The sequence below is a fragment of the Adelges cooleyi genome, unplaced genomic scaffold (genome assembly GCF_023614345.1).
Source record: "Adelges cooleyi isolate 19-005CV unplaced genomic scaffold, UGA_ACOO_1.1 ACOO_flye_CR_arks_rails_tigmint_CR_PRNA_108, whole genome shotgun sequence".
Lineage (NCBI taxonomy): Eukaryota > Metazoa > Arthropoda > Insecta > Hemiptera > Adelgidae > Adelges > Adelges cooleyi.
This window is the reverse complement of record NW_026095761.1, coordinates 2508535-2530849: the sequence shown is the minus strand read 5'-3', so window position 1 is coordinate 2530849 and position 22315 is coordinate 2508535. Positions and strand designations below refer to the sequence as shown.

The window sequence follows — 22315 nt, the reverse complement described above, 5'->3', positions numbered from 1 at the left end:
TTTTAATATTGTTATTACTGTTATATAATTGCCAAAACACAGCGGCTAATATTGAATGTGTTTTTTAACAGCTAAAAGTGCGGTAATTTATTATTTCCCAGTGTTTTTTTTTTGTTTTTTGTCTATTTTGACTAGGTATTGACTTAGTACATATGTATATTTTTTATTTGCACGCACCTACACCTGATTTATACAGTCAATGTGTACATTGACAAACAAAATATGCGATCATGGACGCGCATTAAAATCCGTGCGGTTTGACTTGGTATATATTAGTTTGGATTTGTACACACATTTTCAATTTGGAAACAAACATTTTTCAAACCTATCCGCGCTGTGGTGTTAGGTATGCCAGAACTTATGATGCAAACAATTTTGTCGGTTTTCGCCTGTCTGTCGCTGCTGGCCTTGGCGCCTTCGTGTAATTATCAAATTTTATTGTTATTTTTTGAATTTGTTTTCTATTGAAATATAATCGCTGTGCTCATACACACAGGTAGCTGCATCGACGGTAAGGTCGTGGTCGGTTATTTCACCGATTGGTCGCACTATAGACCCGGAGCCGGTTCGTACGACATTAAGAAAATAGACGTTTGCAAGACGCCATGCACACATTTGGTGTACTCGTTCGCCAAGTACGACCACAAGAAAAACGGATTGCTCATCGAGGACATGGCCCAAGGTATAACTGATTAGGTATCTACTAAAAATTATTATCACTGGTCGATAACCGGTGTGGGATAGCTTTTTGTAAAGTTATCCGAATCCAGGACAGGAGGAAAGGTTAAAATTAAATTATTATAATTAAACAATCACCATGTATACTTTTTTGGTAATCATACATTGTGCAGGGTAAGTGCATAGTTGGCAGTGTTGAGAGTTCATACTTGTATACATCTAAAGAACAGAATTACAACTAGATTAAATATATTCGAAAAAAGTTCTATAAACTTAATGTGTAGATATATCCGTTTCTATATCTTTTTTAACGTATGTATCATTCGGTTTAGTTGTTAAAGAACTATTTTAAGAAATAAAAATTATAAAAACGCATTACTGTAAGAATTTAGTAGTAGTAAAAAAAAAAAGTAGAAGTAAAAAAAATGTTTTTTATAAAAACGCTTTACTTTTAACAAATTTATTTTAGATAGTTTGATAAAATTATAATAATTTTCTTAATAAGTTGTGCTCTAAAAACTATCTGTTTAATCGGCTTTTGCATAGAATCTTCCGTCGTAACATTACAGACCACTTAAAAATAAAAAATTAAATAATCCAAGGTAAAGCTCATACAATATTTTTAGTCGTCTTTGGGTGAGAGGAGACCAGATGAAGTAATAAAGGTGAAGTAAAGCTACATAGAGAATGGCTAATTACTGTTTGAGTACATTTAAGGAAATCAAAATTCAAAAATTTGTTTGTACATTTTAGCTTCGGTGCGTTTACAATGATGTGTTTTTTTACAAATTTCTCAAAAATCTGTAGTAAATTTTTTTTTTTTTTTATTAAGTAAAAATCCCAAAAACAGGGTAAATTTACACTTTGGCCATAGTCAGTTTCCAGGCTGCTATGTGTGTGTGAATCAACAGTCAACAGGTAATGAAAATATTGTCATTATATTGTTAATTACGATATATGGGTAACTATGACGGTACATTTGTACAGACAGACGATCATCCCTTATCGTATCCACCCTGCACAAGACTAAATGTTAAATTTTAAGTACATTATTGCTGGTCCCGCGATATCACTTCTAAACCGGTTTATAACCGGTTTGAACATATTATCCACAAATTCGCATCGAAGCGTTTATTTAAAAGTGACACGGTCAAAAGTAATATGTGTTTATTTATTTATTATAACACCAACGGCAAATGGCTTTTTGATATTAATTATTATAACTTTTGTAACCATTATTTTTAGAATTATTATATCCGTATTAGGTATGTGATGTATATAAATCAATTTTCAGGGAAAACCGCAAGATGTGTATTTTTACTTCCGTCGATAAAGAACGATAGAAGATCCAATGTTAATCCGTTCAATCTTCCATTAAACTGTCGTCCGAATGCTTCAAATTGTTTATTAAGTTCGACTTCAAAATGAATTAATGACGGTTTGTCCATGTCTGAAATGTCGGCCAATTCAGTTTGATTAGTACTCCTAATTAAATTTGTCAAAATTGTATTCACTTCATGTAATATTATTTTCATAACTTCTTCAATCTGCTCTTGATTAGGTTTATCGTCATACATGATTATTACTTTGTTTAAGGTTTTGTCTTCAATGTAACTGAACTTAAGCACGTCGAAAATCAGGGATTTAAAATAATAACCAGTCGGTTTATACATAGATAATTTCACCCAAATATAACAATATAGTTTTACCCTGATGATATCTATAAACGATTGCTGAAATTGAATATATTTAAACGGTTCTTTTCTCCAGTCATGGGTAACTTCAAACTGATCATAGGCCTTTTGACGATCAAATATGTATAAATGCTCTATAGAATCCCAGTCAATAGTAACGCGCGGTATTGGTTTAATCAAAAACGATGTTTGATGCCATACATATCTCAAAGATAAATGATTGACACTAAGGGGCAATGCAGGTGTATTTTTGTTATATAGTTCATATTTTTCGTGGTTCGACTTATAAAATTCCTCGATATTAACGACCAACTTTGGCCTATTACTCGATTCCTCCAACGCAGGTTTATTGTGTTTATATTTCAAATTAAACCATTTCACAAAATTCCTTAACAAACGTGGCCTACTTACTGTACGATCAGGGTTTTGTTGATCATTATCTATGACTGTTATATATGTATGTCCGACACACATTTCTATCAAATCGGCTAAAGGTTTTCGAAAGTTTTCTAAATTTTGCACGATCATATTCAACGGTTGTACCGCGTCGTCCTCGGTCGGTGACCAAATGGTGATATGTAATTCCCAAAGCCACTTAAATACAACGGATTTCCCTTTGTATGCCATCGCTATCATAATGTATACATGCTTAGCAATTTCTTCTGTATTCCGTTCAGTACCATACAGCATGTACTGCAATATCAAATAGTCGGCGCACTGAATTTCTTGAATCTTGCGATAGTAATTCAGTTGAGCGAGTATTTTATCGTTTATTGAATCTTCTGTGTTACTGGTAGTCAATAATCGTATTTCGTCATCATTAAAACGGATAGGAAGGTCCTTGAACGTGTTGTAAGTGTTCAGCAGTTCAATGAAATCGTTTGAATAATTTCCGACATTGATGTATTGTTCCAATAACGCAACCTAACAACATGGAAATTGTAATATTAAAAATAAAGCTAAATGTGTAATTTAGAATAGATTATTATGTAACATACATCAAATCATTGGAATCGTCGGAAGTTGGAACAGTTAATTTATATAGAAATAAAAACATTGACATGATTCCTGGTAAATGAACCAAATGGCAAGCTGTTGTTCGATTTATAATATAAAGACAGTTAAATATGAACATACTCATTGCATTTTTCAACTTGGGCATTGCCTGTTGGACTATAAAGGATTTTCACAGTTTTTTTTTAGTATTAAGGGAATTTCACAGATGATTTTTGTATTAACTCCACACAAGGCGAATAAATAACAGCGTGTAATACGTTAGCTACCTGATACCTTTTTTAAAAATATCTTATTATATACCATGATAGACACGAGTGTCTCTTACCTGAACATTGTTAGCGTACCAAGAGCAACTTCGAATAACTTTATCTGAGTACCAAATTAACATCTTTGAAATAATGTTCGTACAATCAATTGCCAAATATAAATTATCATTATAATAAAATTGAGGTAACAATTAACTATTTTTTTTTTATTAAGGAGTACTGATAACTCGTGGTACCTATAAAATATAATATATTGAAGTGTATTTTATTTTGAGAATCACTGGTGCCTGGTGCTGGACCTTAACCTCCCTAACCCTTTACTAATCTTTTTTTTCCCATATATTTTTTCCGTTAAACGAGGAATAATTTTGTTTTTATTTGTGTGATAACAAGTTATTATATTATTGTCTATAGGCCATTCTATAATTCTGTAGTATTCGATTAATCTTTTTTCACTTAGCTTAACCTTAAGTTTAAATACCATAGTAAAAAAATTTAATGTTTTTGGACACGGTTAAAGGAAATATGTGTTTATTTATTTATCATAAAAGAAACGACAAACGGTTTTTTTTATAGTAATTATTATAACTTTAGTAACAAGCGTATGTAACGTTATTATTTGTTATATTCGTATGAGATGCATTTGAATCAATTTTCAGGGAATACATCAAGGTATGTATTTTTACTTGCGTTGATAAAGAATGATAAAACATCCAATGTTAATCCGTCTAAACTTCTACTAAACTGTTGGATAAATTCTATAAGTTGTTTATTAATTTTCATTAGAAAATATTTTGAATCGTCTAATTGTCTTTTAAGTAGGACTTGAAAATGAGTACATGATGGTGTTTCAATGTCTGAAAAGTCGGCCAATTTAGTTTTATTAGTATACCCAATAATTAAATTTGACAAAATCGTATTTACTTCATCTGTTATTATTTGCAAAACTTCTTCAATCTCTTCTTTATTAGATTCATCGACTTTATCATACAACGTTATTACTTTGTTTAATGTTTTGTCTTCGATGTAACTGAACTTAAGCATATCGGAAATCAGGGACTTAAAAAAAACATTAAATAAATAATCAGACGGGTCATACACAGATATTAGCACATAAATATAACAATATAGTTTTAGCATTATGATATCTCTAAATGATTTTTGAAAACGAATATATGTAAACGGATACTCCTTCCAGTTAGTGAAACTACACTTTTCAAACGTTTGACGATCCAATGTGTACGCCTTCTCTATCGCAGTCCAGTCAATAGTTACGTTCGGTATTGGTTCAATCAAAAACGTCGTACACTGCCATACACATGCTAAGGATAAATGGTTGAAACTGAGAGGCAATGCAGGTGTATTTTTTTTAAATAGTTCATGTTTTTCGTGGTTCCACTTATAAAAGTCCTCAATATTAACGACCAAATTTGGCCTACTACTTGATTCCTCCAACATCGGTTTATAGTGTCTATGTTTTTTAATCTTAAAATTAAAAAATCTCATACATTTATGTACCTTATGTGGCCTACTTACTTTGCGATCAGGGTTTTGTTGATCATTATCTATGACTGTTATATATTTATGTCGCACACACATTTCTACCAAATCGGCTAAAGGTTTTCGAAAATTTTCAAAATCTTGCATCATCATATTTAATGGTTGTACCACGTCGTCCGTAGTCGGTGACACAAGGTGATATCGAGTACATTTCCCAAAGCCACTTAAATACAACGGATTTCCCTTTGTATGCCATCGCTATCATACTGTATACATACTTAGCAATTTCTTCTGTATTCGGTTCAGTATCATACAACATGTACTGCAATATCAAATAGTCGGCGCACTGAATTTCTTGAATCTTGCGATAGTAATTCAGTTGAGCGAGTATTTTATCGTTTATTGAATCTTCTGTGTTACTGGTAGTCAATAATCTTATTTCGTCATCATTAAAACTGATGGGAGGGTTCTTGAACGTCTTGTAAGTGTTCAGAAGTTCAATGAAATCGTTTGAATAATTTCCGACATTGATGTATTGTTTCAATAACGCATCCTAATGGACATTTGTAATATTAAAAATAAAGCTAAATGTTAAATGTAGAATAGATTGTTGTATGCAACATAAAACAAATCATTGGAAGTTGGAACAGTTAATTTACACAGAATTGAAAACATTGACACGGCCCCTGTTGTTGAATCAAATGGTAGGTTAGGTTCATTATATTCATTGTATAATATATGAATTGCATTTTTCAACTTGGGCATTACCTGACGAACTAATAATGATTTTCACAGTTGATTTTGTATTTAACCAAGTTATTTTTTTGGATTTCTTATTTTATTTTAGTATATAAACCACTTTTTAACATCGCACTGGAGGTGGTAGCTCGGAGCATACATACTAAATATAAAGGAATTGACGTAGGGAAATCAGTGTCAATATTAGCGTATGCTGATGATATTGTAGTGCTTGAGGAAACTGAAGGCGATATAAAACTAGCAACGGAAGAATTAATACGAAGTACAAAGGCTATAGGATTTGAAATAAACGAAAAGAAAACCAAGTATATGTGTATAACAAGGCAGCAACTACACATACATCAGACAAGGAACATACAGGTTGGAGAGTACAAATTTGAAAAAGTACATAGCCTTAAGTATCTAGACACAGAACTGAACAGCCAAAATAACAACCACGAAGAGCTAATGAAACGTGTTTCAGCAGGCAACAGGTGCTTACATACAAGTGTCTGCGCTCAAAACTACTATCAAAGAAATCCTATGAAATGAGACTTTACAAAGTAATAACAAGACCTATCATAACGTATGCATGCGAGACACGGCCAACAACTTTAGAGGACGAGAGAAAACTGGCAATAGTGGAATAAAAGTTCCTAAGGAAGATATGTGGACCAAAAATAAACAATTTAACACTAAGATATGAAATAAGATCAAATGAAGAATTATATAACATCTTTGGAGAACCAAAAATAATTGGGGTAATTAGAGCCAAAAGACTAAGCTGGCTAGGTCACATGCTAAGGTCTAACACGATTGCAAAAGATGTTCTGCATTGGAAATTGGAGAGGCTCTTAGGCAGGCCTAAACAACGATGGTATGATAAAGTCTTAAAGGATCTAACAACGCTAGGAGTGGAAAACCATAGAGAGGTAGCATTGGGCAGAGAGAAATGGAAGGAAGTGTAAGTTGCAGCAAAGGGCCTCGACGGCCTCTGAAGCTGAGAAAGAATACATATCTATTAATACTATTGTACTCACCTAACCTAACTTAACCATACTAAAAATTTTTAAAAAATACATCCACACATTTATTAGGTGTGGATACACTTTGATATATAGCCTCAGATCCAAACTTCATCAAACTCCCAGAAGGGGGAAGGTTTTTCATTTTTTCCTAATTTTTTTTAGCTTAATTTTAGGATTTAAGTACTGAAATTATGGAAGCTCAAAAAAGAAATACGGAAAGTGTGTAGTTTACTGATTTATAATAGGTTACACGTGTAATTTGTTTAATTAATTTAGAAATATTATTTATAACACTATAGTAATATAACCTAATTTAACTTAGTCCAAACTCCGATAGTTATATGTATTGATATAATCACTATTTTCAGAAAGATAATTTTTAAAGTTTGCAAAACTAACATTTAGTGGTGCTTATTGAAAAAAAAAATGGTTTAGAATAGGGAATGAACTTTTCCCAGTGTTTTACACAGTCAAGTCAACACCACACAAAGCGTCGAATCGTTTTCAAAAGAGGCACATCAAAAAAAATATGACTTATACTAAATATTTAAACTCGACCCGACCAATTTTCAACTAAATAACAGCGAGTTAAAGTACATCCTCGCCGCAACGTTAAAAAATGTAGTGTTGTTTGATAGGAAAGAACAAATTGTAGTCAAAATTTTTATCATGTGTAATATGATAGTAGGAGGAGAAGTGGCCGAGTGGGTAAGGTGGCGGTGTGTTAGCGCTCACTGTCGCCGGTTCGACAGCAAGTCAAAGGCCTTTGTTCGCCAGGTGAGCAAACAAAATAAGCAAACCTGGCAAACCCGTGAAAATAACAAAAGTTCGTACATTGTGTGCGACCTACAATAATGATAAAATACATGGCGGTAGGTATAAAATATACTTTGTGATTCAGATAAAAAAAAAATCCATACTATTCATTAACATCAATATAATTATTTACCAGTAACAGTAGTTGGTGGGTTTTAATAGAGGCTAAAGATTTTTAGGGGGAACTCAGTTTTAAATATTTTATAAAAGAGGCATAAATATATAATTACAAGTAGCATACGTTTTATGTGTTTAATTCACCTTTGTTTTGTCGCGAAGATCCAACTCGTCTACTGCATTTCTTACTTGGTCGTCGATAGGTCTAAGTACAAGCTTGTCGGTTAATGGACTTGACGTCACAGTCGTCAAAGAGATAACCAACTTGACCGTTAAACTTATAACACACGGATTTGTTGCCATTACGAATAATCGAGATACTAGTACTCTTGTAAATGGCGTTTATGTTGTGTAATATAATATGTGAAAACGATGGAATAATAATTTATAAACTGAAAAACAGTGGATGATACGTTTGAACGCGTTATAGACTGAACTTTCTTATTGAATAGTTTATGTGTTTCTCTGAAGTACACACTAACAAAATAAATAAAGGTATGTGATCGAATCCAACACTTGAACGTGTGTAAATTTTACACACTTTGACGTTTACTCAATAATATGAAAGACGGTTTTGGATCAAAAGGTATATGTTATACAGAGATAGGTAATAATAATGCTTACAGATTATTATGTTAGTAGGGACTAGCGAGGATTTTTAATAAAACAAATAAAAGAAGCTTGTCGATTACTAAAAACTATTTCTAGTCATCGATTGTGGTTTTTAGCTCAAAATTATTTTTTAAAAAAATAGAAAAACCAAAAAACTACTACACCAGCAAGGAATGGGTTGGAAAACATGTCTTGATTTTTTTAATGGCTTATGAATTAGTGGTATGTTTGTCCTGGTTAATGGAATATTTATTGTAAAAACAATACTTTCTTGCCTGAGTAGCTTCGTATAGAAACTAAAATATTAAGCCAAAATCTTTAAATCCATAATGTTTTTAGGTCTCTATACTTTACAGTTACAGTCTATAAAAATTGTTTAAAAAAAATACTTGCAATTTTCTGATTTTTTTATGTCAACCAATATTTTTCCACTGTTTGCAGTATATTTGGCATAATATTTAAAATTGTGTTTACCAATAAAATTATAAGACAATATAAGATCAATTCTTTTTTTTTAGAGTTATAGAGAATTAAAATAAAGCAAAAATTAGTATTATCAGACAAAAAAAAATGGTAAAGGAAAGAAAATGGCCAGTTATTTTGTATAATTTGTTTAATTGGTGTATTAAAAATAAAACAACACATCTTGTATGCACGTACAAAACTTGATCATATACAAAAAATTTTGAAAAAACGACATTTGTAAAACAAATTTTTGACTATTTTCAAAAAACAATAACTCAAAACGTTTTATATTTTGTTTACAGCCAGAAACCAAATTTAGATAGGGGGGAGGGGGTTCTTTTGTAATCTAAAACTGGTAACTTATACGTTATTAATTTGTTTTTCACACATTAAGACAAGTTTTGAGTGTGTAAAACCTGTGCTTTTACCCGTGTAAAAGTTATTTGAGTTAAAAATTCTTAATTCAGAAATACCGATTAAACGTACAGGTTACAATTATTTAAGTTACAAAAAAATGTCATCTCCCCTAAATCTGGCTCCTGACAAATAAATCATTATCGTCTGATAAACATCAAAAAATGCTATTTACAGGACTCGTTCCCATCTTAACGGGCTGTGCCAAAGAAGGCAAGACAATCCTTTTGGCGTTTGGAGGTTGGACATATTCCACGGCTGAACAGTTGAGTCCTCTTTTCGAATCCGAACAGGTTATCGACGAGTTCATCGTGAACGCGCACAAATTCATCAAGGACAACAATTTCCACGGTTTAGACATGGACTTGGAGTATCCCGGTTACTATCAGGTGAGGGTTAATTAGAGATTCGACACAACCGGCCGGCTAGGTTAGCAGCTTAGGTCGGTTGTATGTGACAAATTTTCGCGTTTCAGGCCACCACCAAGTCACCGGGCGACCACGACAAGAAAATGTTTTCCTACTTGCTGAAAGGCTTGAAGAAAAAATTCCAAGCCGACAAATTCCTGTTGACCGTCGCGGTTTCGGCCAATCCGGAGGTGGTGGACGTGTCTTACGAAGTGGACGTGCTCAACCTGAATGCCGACTGGATAGGTTTAATGGCGTACGACTATTATAGTTACAGGGATAATAAAACTGGACTTTGTGCGCCTTTTACCAACCAACTGGGCGAAACGAGACCGTGGAACGTGGTAAGCTGGCTGCTAACGACTTGCAAATATTCATAGGAGCGACTACTAGACCCTAAAATTTTGGAGGTGCTAAAAATCCGATGTAAACCGAATTATTCTTATACGAGGCGCATTAGTTGGATTACACAAAAGTGTATAATTTTCAGTGGCCCAGATAAATGACTAATAATAGTTTCAATTTTTCACCACTAGAGTGCGCCAAGTACGTTGACAATATTGTACTTACACACATTGTTTCCAATAACTTCCTAACTGCCTCTTAATCAGTTTGGCTTCTGAATTTGAATAGGGTACCTATTTATTAAATCATTGAAATTGTACGTGAACAAATCCGAGGATTGGGGTTTGAATTTTTGGGGATGCTAATTTTGAATCTGCAGTAGTACATAATCAACCGGTTTCAGCCGTTTGATCGACATTTGTTAAGAATTTAATTTACTGTTAATTATACTTAACAACGAGATTCGTTGTTAGCCTTAACACATTGTTAAAACGATTGTTAAATTAATCACCCGAAATCGGCTTGGTAAAATGTATTGTAGTACTTATGTATAATATTTTTACTATTAGAGTTCAGAAATTGTTTTATAATTTTTGTTGACTGAGTATACTAGTAATATTTAATAATGAATTACACATTTAATGAGGAACTTCTTTATATCGAGTATTTAGAAAACAGCAGAAAACACATCTTCGATAACTCGTTATTAGGTAAGCAAAAGTTTTTTTATGTAGGTAGGTTAGGTAAAATGGAATGGCACAGACTTGCGTTATAGGTTAAAATATTATCATCATTTATTGTATTTTGTAATTTAGATAATATTTATAATGTCTTGCCTGTCCCGAGTATAACAATGGAAATAATTCCTATCGCTACCTACTTTTCTTTTTAGGCCTTTAAAATAGAAAATATTATTTTAATGATAAACTATTTTTAGAAAGGTACAGACTATCTAAACAATGTGTTAAAACATTATAAATAAACTATTTATACAAACCGAAACGTTAAAAAAAAAGTAAAATAAAATGCCAAATAATAATACAAATTGACAAATTAAAGATAATACACAATCACTTATCAGTTATCAGTGATAACTTATCACATAGCTTAATAACCAATGAGAACGTTGGAATCGAGGTAACCGCTTTGGTAACCTGTTTTGGTAAACTTAACAAACACACAATTTAACAATAATAATATTGAAACTCATTTCTTTTGACCGGATGTTAAATTTAAACGAATTTGAAACAGCTAACATTGTGCATTAAGAGTGTATTTAACAATAGTTAGCTGAATATGATTTTTTATTATATTTAGCAAGATTCGGTCCAATATTGGCTGGATAAAGGCCTGTGTCCGGATAAAGTGGTCTTGGGAATGCCGCTGTACGGTAAGTCGTTCAAGTTGGCCGACATAAACTCAAACGGCATAGGCGCCCCGGCAAACCGCGAACCGGATGCTGGAAAATTTACCGGAGAAGTGGGAGTTCTGTCATTCCAAGAGGTACAGATTCTGCATTTAATATTGTAATCACTTATTGACAATACCTGACACCGGTTTTGTTTTTGGCTTTTCTACAACTAGATTTGTATACATATTGAACAAGACGATTGGACCGAAGTCTACTTGGAGCACGTGGGCGCATACGCTTACAACGACCAAGGAGATTGGGTCGGATACGACAGCGTTGAAAGTCTTATAGAAAAAGTACGGGGGGGGGGGGTTTATAATAACTACTCTGTAAAACGATAATGTAAACGCGCATTGTGTTTACAGACAAAATTCATTTTGGAAAAACAACTGAAGGGCGCCATGTTTTGGGAATTGGGTTTCGACGACTTCAACAATCAATGCGGTTGTGGATTGTATCCTATGCTGACGGCGTTCCAGGAAACCCTAAAGGGAAGACGAGCAAAAGTCTGTCCTGGGGATGATTGAAAAAAAAAATACAAAACGGCTCTGAATATAGTATAACAATAATTATTACATTTGTATATTTCATAGGTACTTTCATCAAAACATCACATATATAATCAATTAATCATTCAATAAACGCGTTAACGTGCAACACGATCATCATTTTTTTAATTTTTTGCATCTTTAGTTTCTGTTAGATAATAATTGAACGAAAAAAAAAACAAAACAATGTGAGAACGTTTGTGGAAGAAGTAAAATCTCTCGAAACGGGACGTACTTGAAAACGGTTGTGTTTAAACCGTAAAAAAAAAAAAGTGAAAAATGTTTTTTATACATATAAATGTGTACATATACATCTATAATAGAAAATAATTAAGAAACGTCTAATATATTATCAGTCGTAAAATTCGGTGTCAATTCTATATCACAGTTCAGTAGCCTTTTATGAAAGATGCCAAGTGCTTTTTGTCCTCGTCGCTCAATCCGTTCCGCAACGTTCGCCTCACTGTAAACATTAATAAACACATGAAGCTACTTCACTACACAATAGAAAAAAAAAATCAATAATAATAATAATATGCTTAAACCGATTTAGATCACACAAACGAGATACACACACAACACACACAAATAATAGTATTGGCAGCAATAATTGGTTTTTTTAAAGCTATCCAAGCTTACCACAAGCATATAATATCACCGTCGCTCAAGATAACAGGTAAAAAACTATTAAGATACTATTTATTAAGGAGTTATGTGTAGGCGACATTTTTAATTTAAAAGTTAAACCGTAATGTGCAATTATTAGTTTAGTAATTAGAACAGTTTTTTTTATCTATTTTTATCTAAATGTCACCTATTATGAAACCGAAAACCAAACAACATCTTGTAGACAATGTCTCTCAATCTGATTTTGGAAATAAATTAAGACTTATAATAAGACAATAAATAAATAACGCTATAATCGAATAATTATTCATTCGTGGTTGTAACTTTGGTGATATATTATTTTTAATGGTAATTGAAACTGATTTTTTTGCTCAAAACAAAAAACAGTCGACGGATTATTGTGTGTAATTAAGTAGACCGTGCTATACTCTAGTCATAATATTATATTTAACAAGTAAGTACAAAGGGTTAAAGTGCAATTTTAGTAAAGCGCACAATTTATCATACAAGGTGGACGTAATTCGGATAGAATACCTAAATGTACTTGAAGTTGATTTTTTTTTAAAGAAACAAATAAAATCGCATTGGTCCAACACAGTTATAATTGCACCTATATACTCTCTTTAATACTTCCTAGTGAATTTGTATTGTTCTTATTATGGGTCTGTCTAAGTCTAATCACGCTCAACATAGAAATCACACGGGACACAAACGGAAACCAATATTTATATTTTTAATTTACCAAAACTACGACATCGAGTTACGAGAATGACTGCTACTTTGCCTCGTTATAGCGTCCCTAGTTCGAGACCTTTTGATCACTGCGTGGGTAAATCATATTAAGACAATAATTTTTGTTCGTACAGCCAACGATAAATTATATGAATATTATTATGCATATAACTGTTAACACATCACTCACATGACTTTCTGTGGGCGTCCTTAGTCCTTTTGCGTTCTCTTTGAGTCGTCCTCGGGTTGGCTGCCGGCGTGGCAGTGACGGTTTTCACTAGGCTTTCGATTAATTCGTCGTCGTCGTTGTTCGTGTGAACACCGTTCGTGTTGGCTATTATTAAAGTTGAACAAAATTGTCAATAAACCATATATTTAAAAAAAAAAACCGCCCAATCATGATAATGTTTTCTTAATTTGTAAATTAAGTCTCTTTAGCTATTTTCAGTTTTGTTATTAGGATTTCGATGCATATGGTAACCTCGGTTTGTGTTGTAACCACGGTATTTTCAGTAACCTTGGTATGTGTGGTAATCATGGCATGTGTGTAGTATCCATTGTATTCGTATTTGTGATACACAGAAAAGAGGATAGCGTTAACTATAAAGATAATGAAAATTTAATGGTAAGGTTAGGTTAGGAAATGATAAACATACTATGGTTACCACATACAGGTTACCACACATACAAGGTTACCACACGGTTACCATATGTATCAAAATAAAATAACAAAACTAGCTAAAGAGACTTAATTTACAAATTATGGGTTTTACTGAAAACAATTTCCTACGAAAGTTATTAGTTTTGATAAGAACATTTGTTTGGTTAACAAAAACTACATGGTTTCCAATTTAAAAAAAAAAATGTTTTTGATTGTAAGTCAGCCATTTTGAACAATATTTGTTAAAATTGTTTTAACGTCTCCCTTTGTACTCTAAAAGTCTCTTTTAATTTAATTAGTATTTTAGGAGAAAAGTCGATTAGTATTTTAAAATGGGACACCCTGTATAATAAACTAGAATGCTAACCAACGATAAGAATGGAATTAGATGTTCGCCATTTTTGTAGGATTTATGTGTGTATATAATAATATATATATATCTGTGATTCTATCTTATTACCTTAACTTTAAATTGTTATAAGCATATTTTCATGTGATAAATGTTCTAGTTTCAACAAAGATGGCAGAAAATGGCAACTTAATTTATCTCTATTGATTGGCGGCACGTATACTTGGTAATCTATGTATAATCTACTTGGTATCTTGGTTAATTATCACCGATATGTTATTGAAATTATTTGATCAAATATTACAGTGAAATGGTATGTGTAATAGTTTAATTTTTAGACTGTGGTCACACACCGAGTCGAGAATGGTTTCGGTTATGTAGGAATGTACCGTCTGGTTTTATCTGATTTGTGCTTGCACATTTGTATTTTTAGCAGGATAAACTATAACTACCAACCCCTCGTTACCCCCTTGGGGTGCGAATTCCTATCCTGGCCTGACCTAAAAACATTATCATGTGGAAAAAAAATCAATATAATTTTGGATCTACCGACCGATCGAGTGCCGGCCTTGATTCCTATTCCAGGAGTACACTCTGTGCGAGGGATCCTTGTCCAACAGCTGCCGGAGTTCCGTGTCGGCGGCGTCTTGGCTGTTGTTGTTGATCTTATTGCCGACCTCGGTGATCATCTTGCCCCGGGTCTTGTTGCGCTCGCGGTGACTAGCTTTCTTGTGCAGCTGCTGGATGACACGCTCCCGGGTCGTGCGGTACTCCAGGGCGAACTCGGAAACGATGCGGCACATCTCGTTGGGTTTGGTGAACTGCACCTTGGGCAAAGGTATGCCGAGCCAAAGGCAAAACCTATGGAAACGGTTCATGACCCGCCGGTGCACCTTGCCGAGCACTACGATGCGTTCGGCGCAATCGGCTAGGAATTCCGACATCCTGGTAGAGGATGAAAAAAAAAAAAAAGGTGGTTAAATTCTTTAAAAGACATTTCCATTGCCATCTCACTCTACGCACTTGGTCTTAATGGCAGACGCGCCATCGTGTTTGCTGATCGTTTTCAGATGATCAAACGAAGCTCGGCATTCCTGTTCGACTTTCGACAGGGTTGAGGAAATTTCGCAAAAATCCACTCTGGACGCGCGCGTGATGGCCCCGATCTATACAGATCAGACAAAGTACAAAAAACCGGTCAACGTGGCGACATTGAAGAAAGACATTGATTGTATTGTATTACCTCCGAGTACAAGTCCGTGGAATCGGGAAACTTGTCCATGACGATATGGCACAAATGGTGGAGCAGCGAATGCTTGTGCACGGTGTCTTTGACCTCGGGCACCTTGGCCAGATACTCGATCTGGAACCCTTTGACTTCGGCCCCGTTCAGGAATATTCCCACCGACAGCAACGTGCCCAGTATCGCCTTGAACGTGCGGTTCGTTTTCAGTATGTTTATCCCCTGCATCAGGTCCATAAGGGGTTCGGCGATTTCCTTTTCCACGTTGTCGTAGTCCAACTTGAAAGCCCACAATTTCAACCGGGCCGGCAACTCGGATACGGAAGCCAGTGTCAGTAGGAACTGTTCGGCGCTACCGAGAGGAAGATCCGGACACGCCGATTGCGCCTCTTGGATTTTAGTGCGTTCTTCCTCGGTCGGAAGCATGGTCATGAGTTTCTAAAATTAGCAACAATTAGCAACAATTTCTTTACAATATATTTTCCTATGTGTTTCCTTCACCTCTATGCCCTCCCTATTTATGACTGTCGGATCCATTTTCAATATGGCCGCTTTGATGGACCTGGGAGGAGGAAGTTTCGTCATGCCTATGTTTATCGCGTTCGACCGCTTCGGATCCAATACGATTACTTCTTTCGTTTTATTCATTTCTTGTTGTTTCTGAAAATGCGCAATGTTAAACGATGATATGAATTATAAGTCGCTACAACGATAATGTCCACAATTTAATTATAGCTTCCACCCCATAATCACAAGCATAAAAAAAAAGCCTTACCTCCTGGAACAATATTTTGTACACACAATCCATGTATTTTCAGTTTTTTCGCATTAAAAACAAACAAAATATCATTATATTATAAAGCTTCACAGTTGATTATTAAGCATTAATGAAATTGTATTGTTATATTATTCAAATATAAAGGTAAGTATCTCATATTAATGTATTACTATTTTTTGCGTTACCCGAAACCACCATGAGGCCAAATGTACAGCGAATTTCATCAATAATAAATGTATTATATGACATTAATAAAATAACAGCTGCTTATTATTATTTCTACCTTGGTAATAAAGTCTTTTGCTCGAGATTCAAATAAATGTTCAAGTTTATGAGTATCAACTTCTACCGGGCTCAGTTCTTCCCATAACAAACGTTCGGAGTTCAATTTCATTCTGGCAACGGGGTCGTCTCGAACTTCCTGTAATCGTCAAACCAACATCATTGAAGTGTCTATACGAGAACAGAGTCCGTCGACAGAGTGGGGCGTTGTTTAAATAATAATTTCTTTAAAACATTCTTTTTGACATGTTATGTCTTTTATTTGGTACACAACCGGAAAAATCGACAGCGTTACCAAAAATCTAGCAAAAATGTATCCTTATATAACAACTGTGAATAAGCGTGTAAGTCGAATTTTGGTCAAAATTGAATAAGTACGCTAGGATATAGCCCGAGGCGTCTAGCACACCTTGAATACATGCCTAACTCGTTGAACCAACAAGAAAACCTTGATAGAGATGTGAGTTATTGGCTAAGTAGGGATTTATGGCAGCTGGTCAAAGTTTAAAATCGCTACCCTGTAAAATCACTGAAATCGACTTGCACACTTATTCACAGTTGTTACAGATATATTTTTATATATCCTTATATTCTTCTATATCTTTATACCCTTAAATCCTAATATATCCTTATATCCTTATATATAATTAAATAAACATAAAATGTCTCCCGTGGTTGCGGACTCGTACGCAAGCTGTTATCTCAAGCTCCATCTCCAATTCTATCTTAATCTCCAACTCCATCTCCACCTCCGAAGCTCCAGCTTCAACTCTAGCTTCAGCTCAAACTCCAGATCTTATGTCTTAACTTTGGCACACAACCGGACAGTTTTTACTGCGTTACCAAAAAACCTAACGAAAATATATCCTTATGTATCCTTATATCCTTATATTTATATCACACATGAAAATGTCTCCCGTGGTTGCGGACTCGTACGCAAGCTGTGGACCTCAAGCCCATCTTCATCTCCAACTCCATGTCCATCTCTATCTCCTTTCTTTTGGTTTTGTTTTCGTCATTTTTACATTAAATTTCGCTCAACTCTGCCGTCGTATCGTCGGGTTGCTGGCTTTAATAATAATTGTGCCCGGATTTACCTTCCAAAACAGTTTGACAGTCTTTTTGGTTTTCTTAACTACGTGCTGTTGCATAGGCGGTAGCATAGGACAAGGCGGCGGAGGAGGAGGGACGCCGCCCAGCAACGAGGAAGATGCGAATATGTCCGAGTCGTCGTCGGAATGAAGTATAGAAAAGTCCAAATCGCACAGTTGCAGTGACCGGTTGCACTCGCTTACTAGTTTTTCCCAATGCAGGTCGGTCTCAGTCTTTCGGGACAGCACGTCGGCCGGCGAATCCGACGTAGGACTTTTTACCACTTCGTTTTTCGACTGAGACTTGGCGAGCCCTGTGGGAAAAATTTAGAAGAAAAAAAATCCTTTTGAAAACCACCTCGGATAATATCGCGGCGACGTCTAACCTTCCATCGCTTTCGATATTATTCCTTTCATGTCGCCAAGCGCGGGTGCAAGTTTTGTGGGCGATTCGTCCGGACTCCGGAGGCTCGTCAATTTCTGAGTTAAGTCCTTCACCGAGTTCTCCCTTTGCACTTGCGAGTCGCCGTTGCAAAACGACAAATTCAACGAGTGCAGTCCGTTTTGTTGTCCTTCGGAACTCTCACCTGTAAATATTACCATTATGTTCATGGCATCGTACTTGTTTTACACTTATTACATCTAAGGCGTTCAGGTGCCAAACTGATTAATTCCACTTTTTTTCAAATTGCCAATAAATAACTCCATAGTTGAATTTTTCACCATTAGAGTACGCCAAGTACATTGGTAATAGTACTTACATACATTGTTTCGAAAAACTCCTGAAAATTTTAATTTTATGGAGTTGATCGGTTTGGCTTCTGAGCACCTCGACTAATAATATGAGACTTGCCAATAATCTTTGATACCTATACATAATATATTGATAGACTTAAACAGAAAAAACACCAATGCGCACTTACCTTGGTCGTCCGTGCTCGACCAGTCGGGTCGGGTTATGTTATTTTTATATTGCTCTCTCAGCATGCTCCGTTGTCTTTGAGCACGTTCCCTCCTCCGTTTTAAGCCAGGAGTCACCCCGGCATCCTCACCTGGTGTAAAGCGAAACAAACAAAACACTTATACTGGCACAAAGACGTTCACAATAATATCATCAGTCGTCCACCGTCGTTAAATAGTTAGCATAATATTATTGTATTTTCATCGCAGTCAATTAGCGAGATTAAAAATGACATATACAACAGTATTTGCGCATCGCCTTGAAGAGTATTCGGTAAAAATGTGCATTACACCAAGTATAATATAATATTATTGTGTTTATTAGGAACACCGATAGATATATTAGATATAAGCGTCTATGATTTCAAGCCGAATGCTGTACAAACCTGGATGGGGCAATTTATTCGGTTTGGGCGGAGGTGGGTTTATCTCGAGTCTCTCCATGAGCAAAGGCATTTGAATGCACGCGTTGCCGGCAGAGTGTCTTCTGGATTTTCTTCTTTCCACCGTGTCCAACGCCGAAGTCAGAGACTTTCGATTTCTCAATGTTTTTCTGTAGAAAAAATTAATAACGTTTTAGTCAAACATAATACAATAGAATACAGGGTGTATCAAAAAGAATGGTGTGGTTTCAAACGGCAGACATCTAGTGGCAGTCATTGGAAACTTGACAACTCCCTATTTCATTTAAGTCCTACCTGAGCGCTGTAGGTCCAATACTTCTTTTTGATGCACCCTGTATATGTTACATACCTGATCGAATGATCTACTCTTATCGGCGTGGACTTGTTGTCGCCGTCTTCGTGTTGCAGGACGACTTCGTATATTTGAAGTTGTCTTAGCAAATCCAGCTCGGTGCCCGGTTTCGACATGTACCTATAATACAGGAAAGGAAAAGGAAAAATTCAAGTCACTTCAAACTTAATACAAATTTGTCTAAGTTACTTTTGAATGACTTGTTCGATGCCTTGTTCTTCGATGGCGTCCACTTGATCGTAGTACGTGTCTTGGTCGGGTATACCGTTCAGCGTCTTATTGATCAGAGTCATTGCGTACACCAAAAGTTCGGTGTCGACCATGTCGGGTTCGGTAAGCAGTTTCATGACGTTACTCCATAGGGGAGTGCCTGGAGATGGGGAAAAAAATAATAAATAAAAGATACACGTGTCGTTAAAAAAAACCGTACCATTAGCTTGGTGAACGGCTTGCACGGCCTGTATGAAGATCAAGCAGTTTGATTCGACGTATTCGATAAAGACTAGTAAGAGTTTCAACGCGGTCTTCACCACCAACCGGAACCTGGACGTTAGGAGGGAGTACAGCCACTGGATCGTGGGGTTGTCTTCGATCACGCCGTTCATACCGTCCACGTACAGCATTACTTGACCCAGGGCTAAAAAAAACCAGGTTTCCAATGTATATTTATATATATTAATTATTATACTGATGAATAAATACAAGGTGTAAATGTACACATGTGTAAAAAAGAGGAAACATTTTTCACCTTATTGCTATCTCGAAAACCAAGTACAGCTGATTTCCTGTGTTTCCTTAAAAGTGTTACTTTATGAATTCTACTATAGAGGACTTTGCTTGATACTAATGGCAATCTTGACCCGACAGTTATATAAAAGAATTTTGATTTGATTTTCAACTTAACCGTGTATTTGTTTAAGAAAGCAGTTTACAATTGAAGAGGAGAATATTTTATAAAAACAACTAAACATCTAATATGATCCTATTGTGTTACATGCCTACCAACTATAGCTGAAAATTTTTGCCAAAGTTGGTATTTATGTTTTAGAGTAATTTTTATTTGTACTCCAGTAGTATGGGGTTATAATAATTTTGTATTTTTTGAATTGTTCAAGTAATCTCTCTTCACAACATTTAAAACATATAACAAAATAAGGTTAATTTTTTTATTGTAGAATAAAAAAAATCTGTTTCGTTAAGGGGATTGCATGCAGTTTGTTTTTAAGGAGTTTTGTATAGACAATATATATTTTTTTTTTTGCAATTTTTCAATATTAAAACCCAATACTTTTACATAAAAATGCAAAAAATTCAATATCTGTTTCCCAAGAATTGAAATCAGACCATCTAAGTTGTCGAAGATTTGTCTGGCTTTGTCAGTATGTACATCAAAGAATTTATTCTATTTGTTTTTTTAATTCTGAGAAGTTTTTATAACTTGTTATTATTTAAATGTCATATATAATTATTTACTGGTTGCTTATGTCACTACTAATCTATAGACAAGTGATGTAAGGTATCAACAAAATAACTTGTAGATGTATTAGAGTACTTAATCAAGAATAATTTGGGAAATCAACAAGGCAAATCAATGTAGAACAAAATATATTGTAATATATTTAGGGGACGAGATCTAAGACTTTAAGTGTATTGACTTAAGAAGATTTTACCTCGAAGTATGTAATTCTGATAGTTCTGGTCGACGTCTGATCCCAACTTGATCAGGCACCTTAGACCGTCGTTCTGGATGAACTCGTGCACCAAATCTTTGTCCTCCTACAATGCACAATCGTGTACAATATAATATAATCATTCATTATTATTATACACTTGATTAGTCTTTATGTTCATTAATAATGGACGGAGGAGGTGCGACAATAAACCGGGCTGTTTACATTTCTAATCATCGCACATGGCAAAACGAATTTGTACTTTATTATTTTTTTTTTCTAAACCTTGAAACGTGTGCCTCTGGCCAACACGCGTATAATGGTATAGAATAATGATCATATATTATATTATAAAATATTGTATCATTATTGTTATACTCCCCGTCGTGGGTTCTCTCACCTGGAATATGTGCTTGAGCGCGAACAAACATCTCCTGAGCTCTTTGCCTTCGGAGTTCATCAGTTTGTCTGGAAAATAATAGTACAATACAATACAATAAATAACAGATAAAAGGTCACGTTTATTCGTGGATTATCCAAAGACCAAAGCAATTATCACTGGCGCTCGTCTCATTATGGAATTAGTTACAAAAAAATTAAAATATATGTGTGTTCTCCTATTCAGTGAGTGCTGCTAAATCGTGGTGGCTCAAAATCGAAATGGCCCCAACGCTCTTTCCACCGCCCACACACAATACAGCACTTACTTACTTTACTACCGTGTGTTTAGAGGTGGCTTACATGATTTATGGCATTATATTATTGTTGTTGTACACTCACCTATTATAGTGTGTACTTTGACTGACAACTGCGTGCGCAAAACTATCGAGTTCCTCTTGCTAAAATGATAAAAATTTTTTAAAAATAGTAATAAAATACAATACAATAAAACAAAACAAAAATCGGACAGTACAATTGGGTCGAAGAGGTCATAAAATCCTATTCAAGTTCGATGCGAAACTGCTAAGGCGATTGAACGCTATTAAATATAAGTATAAATCATTTTTCGATTTTTTTTTTTAGACAATTTTACAGTAGGAATTGTACAGATGTGCGAAAACACGAAATAAAAAATTACTAAATTATTCCAAAAAAATAACGTGTCTTATG

At 34.7% G+C, this 22315-nt stretch overlaps 3 protein-coding genes across 5 annotated transcripts in view; 1 reads left to right on the top strand and 2 right to left on the bottom strand.

The window, feature by feature from the left end:
- Positions 1-280: 280 nt before the first annotated feature.
- LOC126847531 (probable chitinase 10) lies at positions 281-12336 on the top strand. The gene is made up of 7 exons (XM_050587840.1): positions 281-421; positions 497-682; positions 9523-9734; positions 9821-10096; positions 11415-11600; positions 11682-11804; positions 11874-12336. Exons 1-7 carry the CDS (start codon positions 349-351, stop codon positions 12033-12035), a joined length of 1218 nt encoding a protein of 405 aa, XP_050443797.1. The 5' UTR covers positions 281-348; the 3' UTR covers positions 12036-12336.
- On the bottom strand, positions 1950-8298 carry LOC126847530 (uncharacterized). Its single transcript, XM_050587839.1, has 2 exons — positions 7999-8298; positions 1950-3296 (listed from the first exon to the last, which is right to left on the bottom strand). The coding sequence occupies exons 1-2, from the start codon at positions 8155-8157 to the stop codon at positions 1962-1964; spliced, it is 1494 nt and encodes a 497-aa protein (XP_050443796.1). The 5' UTR covers positions 8158-8298; the 3' UTR covers positions 1950-1961.
- LOC126847522 (FH1/FH2 domain-containing protein 3) overlaps positions 12074-22315 on the bottom strand; it is a 41718-nt gene continuing 31476 nt past the window's right edge. Inside the window, exons 7-24 of one of the 3 annotated variants that reach the window (XM_050587828.1) lie at positions 21986-22044; positions 21606-21673; positions 21206-21311; positions 19966-20172; positions 19725-19905; positions 19533-19655; positions 19166-19332; positions 18743-18871; positions 18206-18406; positions 17826-18133; positions 16730-16867; positions 16170-16328; positions 15669-16106; positions 15449-15591; positions 14979-15370; positions 13606-13749; positions 13426-13504; positions 12075-12519 (exon numbers count right to left, since the gene is read on the bottom strand). In XM_050587828.1, the coding sequence (XP_050443785.1) occupies positions 13431-13504; positions 13606-13749; positions 14979-15370; positions 15449-15591; positions 15669-16106; positions 16170-16328; positions 16730-16867; positions 17826-18133; positions 18206-18406; positions 18743-18871; positions 19166-19332; positions 19533-19655; positions 19725-19905; positions 19966-20172; positions 21206-21311; positions 21606-21673; positions 21986-22044 (3037 nt within the window). In that variant the 3' untranslated portion in view covers positions 12075-12519; positions 13426-13430. Of the gene's footprint in view, positions 12520-13425; positions 13505-13605; positions 13750-14978; positions 15371-15448; positions 15592-15668; positions 16107-16169; positions 16331-16728; positions 16868-17825; positions 18134-18205; positions 18407-18742; positions 18872-19165; positions 19333-19532; positions 19656-19724; positions 19906-19965; positions 20173-21205; positions 21312-21605; positions 21674-21985; positions 22045-22315 lie in introns of all 3 variants that reach the window. The other 2 variants (XM_050587829.1, XM_050587827.1) reach the window with 2 other exon arrangements.